At 40.8% G+C, this 10,622-nt stretch overlaps 1 protein-coding gene across 4 annotated transcripts in view; it reads left to right on the forward strand.

The window, feature by feature from the left end:
* Nucleotides 1-795: 795 nt before the first annotated feature.
* Nucleotides 796-10,622, forward strand: part of LOC126980258 (disintegrin and metalloproteinase domain-containing protein 10-like) — a 52,311-nt gene continuing 42,484 nt past the window's right edge. For 2 of the 4 annotated variants that reach the window (XM_050829942.1, XM_050829941.1), the window contains exon 1: nucleotides 797-1,005. In XM_050829942.1, coding sequence (XP_050685899.1) covers nucleotides 945-1,005 — 61 coding nt within the window. In that variant the 5' untranslated portion in view covers nucleotides 797-944. Of the gene's footprint in view, nucleotides 1,006-10,622 lie in introns of all 4 variants that reach the window. The other 2 variants (XM_050829943.1, XM_050829944.1) reach the window with 2 other exon arrangements.

Raw genomic sequence — 10,622 nt, forward strand, 5'->3', positions numbered from 1 at the left:
ACTAAAATCTTTATAAGCTCATGAGTACGACAATCTAGCATCGTTGGGGTACTTAGGTCTGGAGCAACGTTACCAGATGAGCGCACTTACCAAATCATATTTTTAGGTTTCTGACCCAAAAATTAACCAAAAAACACCGATACGTTACGGTTTCAACACTAAATTTAACTGAATATAGTTATTAGTGTGGCTAAGACAGTTTTGGGGCGCTGAAACTAATAAATCTAATGCTGGAGGGGTAAAAATACGAGGACAGGCAAGGGGAGAGTAGAGGTGATGGCTCGTGGAGAGCAAGGAGATGAAAAACACAAATAGTAACAAACATAAGAGGACAAGAAATGGAAATAATAAAAGAGGAGACAAAACAGAGCAGGCAGGCGACAGCAAGCAGGCAGGCTAGCAGGCAAATTTTAATAGTGATCATGTAATGGTGTCGGAGGTATTGTCCTGTTGTCTATTCGTCTTGGTCTTGCAATTCCTCTAATCTTTTCTCTCTTAATTGCCTTCCTCATCTGTATCTCTTTTTTTTCTCCGTCAGTCTTACGCAATGTTGCCAGATTGTCGTACTCAGCTCATATTCGCCTATTTCAGACCAAAAACCATCGCACCCATAAAACTAATGATACCCATATCTAGTTATTGCTAAAAACGTTAATTATAGAGGGTTTTATGATCGTTATGCGTTAGAAATAGGAAAATCCAGTGTGGTGAGTACGATAACGTGGCATCCTTGGACTCATGTGTCTTCGAATAGGCATCTGGCAACAGTGCGCGGTTCACCCTACTCGTGACGTCACAGGCGAGGTGTGACGTCACGAGCCTGAGCCTGACAGTTTGTGATGATGGTGGAGACAAAGAGGAGGGACGGGGCCGTTTTAGTCTTTCTTTAGTGTAAATACCGGACTATATGTTCCAGCCTAAGGGATTTACGAGTGCCTATAAACATGGGACTATGGGGCGGCGCGATCCTGTACCTGCTGCTGCTAATATGGCCGGGAAGCGAAGGTGAGATGGGGCCATTGTGTGGTGGTGGTGGTGGTGGTCATGTCCTTCTTTGTTGTCGTTTTTATTTTGTGTTTTTTATTTGTTTTTCCCGTGTTTTTGTTTTCCCTGTACTGGGAAACCGTTTTGGGTCACCGTTTTCTGGTTCCGTTTTTTATCCTCCCTGTGTTTCGTTCATTTTTTTCCGTGTTTTTTCCTCTTCCTCTTTTTTTTATTATTTCCATCTTATTTCCTTGTTTTTTCGTCTTCTTTCTGTTTTGGGGTTTATCTGTTTCTTTTCTGGTTCCATTTTTTCTTTCTGTGTTTCGTTCCTCCGTTTCTTGTTTTCCCCTTTTTTATCGTGTTTTCTCCTCTTCCTCATTTTCTTATTCCCATATTCTTATTCCCTTGTTCGTCTTCTCTCAGTTTTGGGGTTTATTTGCTTCATTATCCTGTTCTTTCTTTCTCTCGTTCTGTTTTTTCCTTCTCTTCTCCTTTCCTCTTTTATCATCTCCATTTCTTATTCCTCTATCCATTTCTTATTCCCTTATTTATTTTTCCTCCTTCCTCTTCCCTTCTCCTCCCTTCTCCCCCCTCACCCTCCCTGCCCAAGTCATTGACCTCATATTCTACCCCCGGTGCCCTGCTAAGGAAGAAGGGGGGGGGGGGGCGGGCAGGCAGGCTAGGCAAGGGCATTATGGCAGGCTTCAGGTTACAGGCAGGGAGGCAGGTCAGAGGATGTAGGGAGGGAAGTTAGAACAGCCAAGCAGGGAGGAAGATTAGAGAAGGGTAGGGAGGGAGACTAGACCAGGCAGGGAGGCAGATCAGAGCATACAGGGAGGGGAGTTAGAACAGGCAAGCAGGGAGGAAGATTAGAGAAGGGTAGGGAGGGAGACTAGACCAGGCAGGGAGCGAGGCAGGCTGAAGGAGGTAGGGAGGGAGGAAGGCTAGGGCAGGAAGGGAGGCAGGCTTGAATAGGCAGACAGGGAAGGAGGTAAGCTAGAAGAGGCAGGGAGGGAAGCAGGCATATCTATCCATCAGTCTCTATCAATCTATCTATCTGTATTGCAAAATGATTAAGTTTGGGATATATTTCAATTTATCACATTTTCCTAGCAGGGCACGGGTCAGGTTAAGTTAGGTTAGGTTAGATTTAGTATAAAGTTAGGTTACAGCAGGCATATCTATCTGTCTATCTGTATTGCAAAATGATGAAGTTACGGATATATTTCAGTTTATTGCATTTTCTTAGCAGGGCACAGGTCAGGTTAAGTTAGGTTAGGTTAGATTTAGTATAAAGTTAGGTTATAGCAGGCATATCTATCTATCTATCTGTATTGCAAAATGATGAAGTTACGGATATATTTCAGTTTATTGCATTTTCTTAGCAGGGCACAGGTCAGGTTAAGTTAGGTCAGGTTAGATTTAGTATAGGTTAGGTTAAGGCAGGCTAGAGCAGGCATATCTGTCTATCTATCTATCTGTACTGCCAAATGATGAAGTTAGGGATATATTTCAATTTATTACATTTTCTTAACAGGGCGTTAAGTTAGGTTTGGTTAGCTTTAGTATAAAGTTAGGTTAGGGTAGGCTAGAACAGGCATATCTATCTATCTATCTGTGGTATCTGTATTGCAAAATGATGAAGTTACGGATATATTTCATTTTTTTGCGTTTTCTTAGTAGGTTACAGGTTAGGTTAGATTTAGCATAGTTATGTTAGGTTAGGTCAAATTAGTTACCTTACTATTCATGTTTGTGTTAGTTTAGGTTAGGTTAGATTTACTTAGCTTATAATAGATATATATGTACCTCATACAAGAGTGTGTATTTAACTAGTCATGATGTACAGGAAGTGAGCTGCACTGCTAGGGGCCGTCACCTATCTCCATTTATCATGTTCAGCTTTGAATCCATGAATATATTTGGCATGAGAAGGGACTATATACCATTTATCTTATTTTCCTCTACTTTTCTTGTCTCTCTTTCATTTCTGTCTTTCTCCTCCTCCTCCTCATTTATCAGTACATTTGTATTACATTGATATCTTTGGCTTGAGTAGGGAATATACCATTTATCTTAATTTCTCCTCCTCTTTCTTGTCTTTCTTTTATCTCTTCTTTTTCCTCCTCCTTTATCAGCACATTTGCATTTCATGAATATCTTTGGCTTGAAAAAGGGCTATGTATCATTATCTTATTTTCTTCTCTTACTCTTCTTTCTTTAATAATTATCTGTCTTTGTTGGTGGTGTTATTGCGTTATTTAACTCCTGCAGCTCTACGTGTATTATACCGAGCTTAATAATAAATAAAGATAATACGTATACTATTATGTTATATTTTACTACATATTGTTGTAACTCTAAACAGAAACCATTTGTTCCCTTCCTCCTCACCTCTCCCCCTCTTCCCTCTCTTTCGCCTCCCCTTCTACATAATATTGTCATTAGTCAGGAGTAATTATTCCTCTCTGCCCCGTCCCTTGTCTTCCTCCCTTGCTAGGTGTGAAAGAGGAAGGTATTGCACTCCTACACACACACACACACACACACACACACACACACACACACACACACTCCACCTATCCGCCTCATCCACATTGTCGTCACTGGGATAGCAAAACGGCAAAACAAATTAAAATCCTGTTAATTCACATACCAAAATAGAAATATACACACATTCAGTCTTCACACACATACACACACACTAATATGTATCGAGTTTTTGGTGTGATGAGGGAAAAATGTATGTGTGTGTGTGTGTATGTATATTTCTTTGCATGTAGGTATGTATGTATATATGTAGGTATAGGCCAGGAATGTGAGGAACTTTTTTATATATATTTTTTTACACCAAAGACAACTCAAGGACGGAAAAAAATATATATGTAGAAAAAACATCCGCTGTCGAACAAAGATATCGAAAAAATCTGCTACGTCACTGCTCCTCAAAAGCAAAAAAAAGTAAGATACAGAAAAAAATCCACTGTCAAATAGAGATAGAGAAAAATCTGCTACGTCACTGCACCACAAAAGCAAAAAAAGTAGGATATCAAAAGTCAAAACTCCAAGTAACACAAGATCGGTAAAGAAAGGAACTTGATCAGATGGAATTGGTTTTAAATGGAGGGAGCAATACATGGTACCCCACATTCATTTCAGTGTTTAATAATAGAATGATGATGATACTGAATAAGATAAATAAAAAGAAGTGTATTGGATAGGTGCGTAGGTATACTTAAAGAACTTATACTAGGTGCTGTTGGTTTTGAATGGAGGGAGAAACACGTGTTAGCTCACATTCATTTCAGTGTTAATAATAATAATAATAATAATAATAATAATAATAATAATAATAATAATAAGATAAATGATAAGAAATGAAAAGGAGTGTATTGGATAGTTATATACTTAAGGAACTTCCACAAGGTGACGTTGGTTCTAAATGGACGAAAAACACATGGTAGCTTACGTTCATCTCAGTGTTTAATAACAGAATAATAATGAATATACTTAAAAACTAGAATAAGAGATAAAAAGCAGTGTTTTGGATTGACATTTAAAGACTTAGCGACGTTTTTGTAACCAGAAATATATGTGCCGTGGGACTGTGCCCTTGTTTATATAAGTTGATGTGTGGCAAAACTGCTAACCTTTTACGTCATTTCGCTCGGAGTAACAATTTTTAAGAACCTTTATAGATAACATTAAAGGAGAACTTGCTGGGCTGTATTAATTCATGCAAGTAATTTTGTATGCATATTTTATTTTTTTCAGGGAGTGTTACTGCATGAGTGTGTGTTAGAATTTATTTACTGGACTTAAGAATGTTTTTAGGTCATGGGAATAAGCTAAACAGTAAGAATAGGGTTTTTGGGATAGGTTAGGCCTGTTTGCAGATTCACTATAGGGGGAGGTGAATATGAATGTCAGAGTGAGTGTGTGTGTGTGTGTGTGTGTGTGTGTGTGTGTGTGTGTGTGTTTGCCAAGGTTCGTCAAGTATGGGAGTGATGATAGTGACGAGGGAGAACATGAAAAAACAGAAGAAACTAACAAACTAAACTAACTAACTAACAAACCAATCCTGTCCAGTGAATATGAGTGAGTGTGTGTCTGTCAAGGCTCGTCAAGAAGGTGAATGATGATAATGATGAAGTAGAACATGACAAAACAGAGCAAACTAACAAACTACCTCACTAACAAACCAATCCTACCCAGTGAATATGAGTGAGTGTGAGTGTTCGCCAAGGCTCGTCAAGCAAGCGAGCGACGATAGTGACGAGGGAGAACATGACAAAACAGAAAAAAATAACAAACTAACTAACTAACGAACCAATCCTACCCACACAGTAAATATACGTGTGTGTGTGTGTGTGTGTGTGTGTGTATTTACGTATTTGTGATTTAAAGGGCCTGGGCTAAGCTTGCATAGTCCCGTCTCCTTGTTTATATTTGTCCAATCTCTCCTTCATTTGCTGGACACTCCCCACCTCCACAGTCTCCTCCACACTTATGCATGGAAAACTGGACTTCTTTTTTATCCTCCAGACATGTTCCCTTTTTCAGCTTCATAGTGTGTCCTCGCAGCCCACCCCTCCCTATGTGTGTGTGTGTGTGTGTGTGTGTGTTCCTCAAGGCCCTCGGAAGAAGTGATTGTGATGGTTTGAGAGTGAATGTGACAGCGCAAAGAGAGGAAAGGAGGAAGGAATGACGGGTTGATCGTGATTTGTGGGATGACGAACAGGAGGTAACCTTCACACATGGCTTCAGAGAGAGAGAGAGAGAGAGAGAGAGGGGGGGGGGGGTATATAGACACTTTCACAACTAAAACACATAGCCAATTCTTGTTATTATTGCTAGTCTAGATTGAGAGATAGAAAAAAAAATATATTGTACTCAAGAAACTACTACTACTACTACTACTACTACTACTACTACTACTACTACTACCACCACTGCTACTACCACTACTACCTACTACTACTACTACAACTATTTCTCTAGACAGGTGATGCTAATTAAGACGAGATTATTATTATTATTATTATTATTATTATTATTATTATTATTATTATTATTATTATTATTATTATTATTATTATTTCTGGTAAATGTTGTATCTTAATTTTTAGAACACCTTTTCATTGAACTGTTGAATATTGCACATAACTTCCTTTTGTGTGAGAGAGAGAGAGAGAGAGAGAGAGAGAGAGAGAGAGAGAGATATGGAGAGGGGCTTCAGATCATATGTTAAAAGGGGGAGGGAGGGAACTCGATCCTTTCTCCTCCTCCTCCTCTTTCCTATAGGTTGGTTCACTTAACCCTTTCCTCATGCCTACCTTGTATCCCTTTCCACCTCCTCCTACTCCTGCTCCTCCTCCTTCCTTCTCTCCTTACTTACCCAAACCAAGAACCATTTGTATACTGTTAGCTCCCCCCTCTCTCTCTCTCTCTCTCTCTCTCTCTCTCTCTCTCTCTCTCTCTCTCTCTCTCTCTCTCTCTCTCTCTCTCTCTCTCATCTCTCTCTCTCTCTCTCTCTCTCTCTCTCTCTCTCTCTCTCTCTCTCTCTCTCTCTCTCTCTCTCTCTCTCTCTCTCTCTCTCTCTCTCTCTCTCTCTCTCTCTCTCTCTCTCTCTCTCTCTCTCTCTCTCTCTCTCTCTCTCTCTCTCTCTCTCTCTCTCTCTCTCTCTCTCTCTCTCTCTCTCTCTCTCTCTCTCTCTCTCTCTCTCTCTCTCTCTCTCTCTCTCTCTCTCTCTCTCTCTCTCTCTCTCTCTCTCTCTCTCTCTCTCTCTCTCTCTCTCTCTCTCTCTCTCTCTCTCTCTCTCTCTCTCTCTCTCTCTCTCTCTCTCTCACACACACACACACCTGGAAATCTGAACAGGTAGAGAGAGAGAGAGAGAGAGGAAATTACACATGATATATTAACTTTCTTTGTTTGTTTGTTACAATTCCTTTTGTTGTAGGCATTGTTTTACCTGCTGGAGGAGGAGGAGGAGGAGGGGGAGGATTAGGAAGAAGAAGAGGAGGAGGAGGAGGAGGAGGTCAAAAAAATGTGTTGGCCCATAATGAGTTTACCTGGTCTAGTAGAGAGAGAGAGAGAGAGAGTGTGTGTGTGATGTATACATAAATCTTGATGATTCTCTCTCTCTCTCTCTGTCTCTCTCTCTCTCTCTCTCTCTCTCTCTCTCTCTCTCTCTCTCTCTCTCTCTCTCTCTCTCAGCCTTCCCTTCCTCTTCCCTTTGTACCCTTCTTCCTCCTCCCTTCCTCCCTGTCTTTCCTCCCTTTGCTTGCTGGAGGAAAGGGGGGAGGGGGAGAGGAAGGAGGAGGTGGAGGTGGAGGTGGAGAGAAGTCTGTGTTAGTAATAAATTGATAGATAAATAGATAGATAGATACAGAGAGAGAGAGAGAGAGAGAGAGAGAGAGAGAGAGAGAGGAATATACAGATGAATAGATGAATTGATTGATTAGAGAAAAGTTAATTGACCTTATCAGTGTTTAATTGCATACATGATTGAAATAAGATGGAAGTAAATGTTTGAGAGATATAATTGATTTTTTGTGTTATTATTATTTAGAGATTCATTTGACTTCTTCTTATTATTATTATTTAGAGATTCAATTGACTTTCTTTTTATTATTATTATTTAGAGATTCAATTAAGGTTTTCTTCTTAGCATTGTATTATTCAGTAACTATTAAGAGTGAAAATATAAATGCCATAAGAAGAATAGAATGTTTTAAGTGCATAGAGAAAGGGTTTTAGAATCTATTGTATTTATTTCACTTATTTATTGTGTTTATTTTTATTGTTTATTTATTTACATCCATTTTTCAGTTCTTAATTGTTCTATACATGCAGGTAGCTTAATTAGATAGACAGGTATGTAAGAGAAAATGGGCTGGTTAGGTTAGGTTAGGTTAGGTAAGGTTAAGTAAGGTAAGGTTAGGTCAGGTCGGGTTAGGTTAGGTTAGGTAAGGTAAGATTAAGTAAGGTTAGGTTAAGTAAGGTTAGGTTAGGTAAGGTTAGGTTAGGTCAGGTCAGGTTAGGTTAGGTTAGGTAAGGTAAGGCAAGGCAAGGGTAGGTAAGGTAAGGTTAAGTAAGGTTAGGTTAGGTAAGGTAAGATTAAGTAAGGTTAGGTTAAGTAAGGTTAGGTTAGGTAAGGTTAGGTTAGGTAAGGCAAGGGTAGGTAAGGTAAGGTTAAGTAAGGTTAGGTTAGTAGTAGTAGTAGTAATAGTAATATTTTTTTCATTGATTTAAATTGTGGGTTACTCGCTAACTTTTCTTATGAGATTGTGGGTGATTGGTTGATTATAAGGTGTGTGTGTGTGTGTGTGTGTGTGTGTGTGTGTGTGTGTGTGTGTGTGTGTTCTCTTCCTGTGTCCGATTACTGTAAAGTTACTCTATACACTCTCTCTCTCTCTCTCTCTCTCTCTCTCTCTCTCTCTCTCTCTCTCTCTCTCTCTCTCTCTCTCTCTCTCTCTCTCTCTCTCTCTCTCTCTCTCTCTCTCTCTCTCTCTCTCTCTCTCTCTCTCTCTCTCTCTCTCTCTCTCTCTCTCTCTCTCTCTCTCTCTCTCTCTCTCTCTCTCTCTCTCTCTCTCTCTATTTTTTCCTTCTCCCGTTCATTTCCTCTATCCTCTCCCCCCCTTCTCTCTTTATCCTCTCCCCCCATTCTCTCTCTCTCTCTCTCTCTCTCTCTCTCTCTCTCTCTCTCTCTCTCTCTCTCTCTCTCTCTCTCTCTCTCTCTCTCTCTCTCTCTCACACTCCATTAGCTCAGGTTAAGGCCGATTGAGCGTCAAAGTGAGAGAGAGAGAGAGAGAAGAGAGAAATCACTAAATGAGACCTTCAAAATTTTTTGGTAACATATGGGAAGAGAGAGAGAGAGAGAGAGAGTAACATATGGCGGATGAGGAAGAGGGAAGAAGGAAAATACTTCTTAGGTGAAAGTAAAACTCGAGAGATAGAGATAGATAGATAGATAGAGAGAGAGAGAGAGAGGTGCTGGAAGGGATTTGTTTTCCTAGTGGAATAGAAATGATAATAATGATGATAATAATATGAATATGAATTGGAAGAAAACTGGGATTCATAGTAGGTTGTAATAGTAGTAATAGTAGTAGTAGTAGTAGTAGTGGTAGTGGTAGTAGTAGTAGTAGTAGTAGTAGTAGTAGTAGTGGTAGTAGTAGTAGAGGTGGTAGTAGTAGTAGTAGTGGTAGTAGTAGTGGTAGTAGTAGTAGTAGTAGTAGTATAAGGAATGGTGATGATGATGGTAGTGACTTTTGGAGGTGATATTTTTAACTGGTGACGAAGGCAAAAGGTGATGGTGGTGGTGGTATTCAAACCGGAAGATACACACACACACACACACACACACACACACACACGCACACGCACACACAAAATCGTGACTCACCCCATCGATAACTCTCCTTCCCATCCCTCCCCCTCCCCCTTTCTCTCCCCTCCCTATTCTACTTCACCCCCCCCCTTCCTAACCCCTTCTTTCTCTCCCCTCTTTCTCATCTTTTCCTCCCCTCCCCCTTCTTCCCCTCCCCCCTTTCCCTTACCTTACCTTACCTTATCTTACCTTACCTCCCTTTTCTCTTCCCTTCCCTTTCCTTTCCTTCCCTCCCCTTTCTCTCCTCTCCCTCCTAACCTCTCCTTTCTCTTCCCTCTTCCTTACCTCCCTTTCTTTCTCCCTTTTCTTTTCTTTTCCTCCATCTATTCCTCCTTCCATTCTTCCTCTACCCTCCTATCTCCTCCCTTCTACTTTTTCTCTCATCTCTCTCTCTCTCTCTCTCTCTCTCTCTCTCTCTCTCTCTCTCTCTCTCTCTCTCTCTCTCTCTCTCTCTCTCTCTCTCTCTCTCTCTCTCTCTCTCTCTCTCTCTTCTCCCTCCAGACCTTCAGTTTCTACTCCCACTCTCCCTTCCTCTCCCTTCCCTCCCTTTACTCTCTCTCTCCCTTTGCCCTTTAAAATCTTCCTCCATTCCTTCCTCTTCAGTCTCTCCACCCTTTCTCTTCTCTCTCTCTCTCTCTCTCTCTCTCTCTCTCTCTCTCTCTCTCTCTCTCTCTCTCTCTCTCTCTCTCTCTCTCTCTCTCTCTCTCTCTCTCTCTCTCTCAGCTGGATAAACACACACACACACACACACACACACACACACGCATTTATATAACGATGTCATAAACTTATCAGCTGTGTGTGTGTGTGTGTGTGTGTGTGTGTGTGTGTGTGTGTGTGTGTGTGTGTGTTTCATTTTAATATTCATGTCTTCAGGGAATGACTCCTTCCCTCCTCCTCCTCCTCCTCCTCCTCCTCCTCCTCCTCCCCCTCCTCCCCATTACAACAACCAACCACACAGAATCCTTGGTTAGAACTTTGGTGCACACACACACACACACACACACACACACACACACACACACTCATACTTACATATACTGACTCATTCCCAAGTCATCTCTCTCTCTCTCTCTCTCTCTCTCTCTCTCTCTCTCTCTCTCTCTCTCTCTCTCTCTCTCTCTCTCTCTTTACGTCATTCTCTCATATTTTTCATCCTTGCACGCTCCACTGGCTTGTTCTCTCTCTCTCTCTCTCTCTCTCTCTCTCTCTCTCTCTCTCTCTCTCTCTCTCTCTCTCTCTCTCT

The sequence above is a fragment of the Eriocheir sinensis genome, chromosome 44 (assembly GCF_024679095.1).
Source record: "Eriocheir sinensis breed Jianghai 21 chromosome 44, ASM2467909v1, whole genome shotgun sequence".
Taxonomy (NCBI): Eukaryota; Metazoa; Arthropoda; class Malacostraca; order Decapoda; family Varunidae; genus Eriocheir; species Eriocheir sinensis.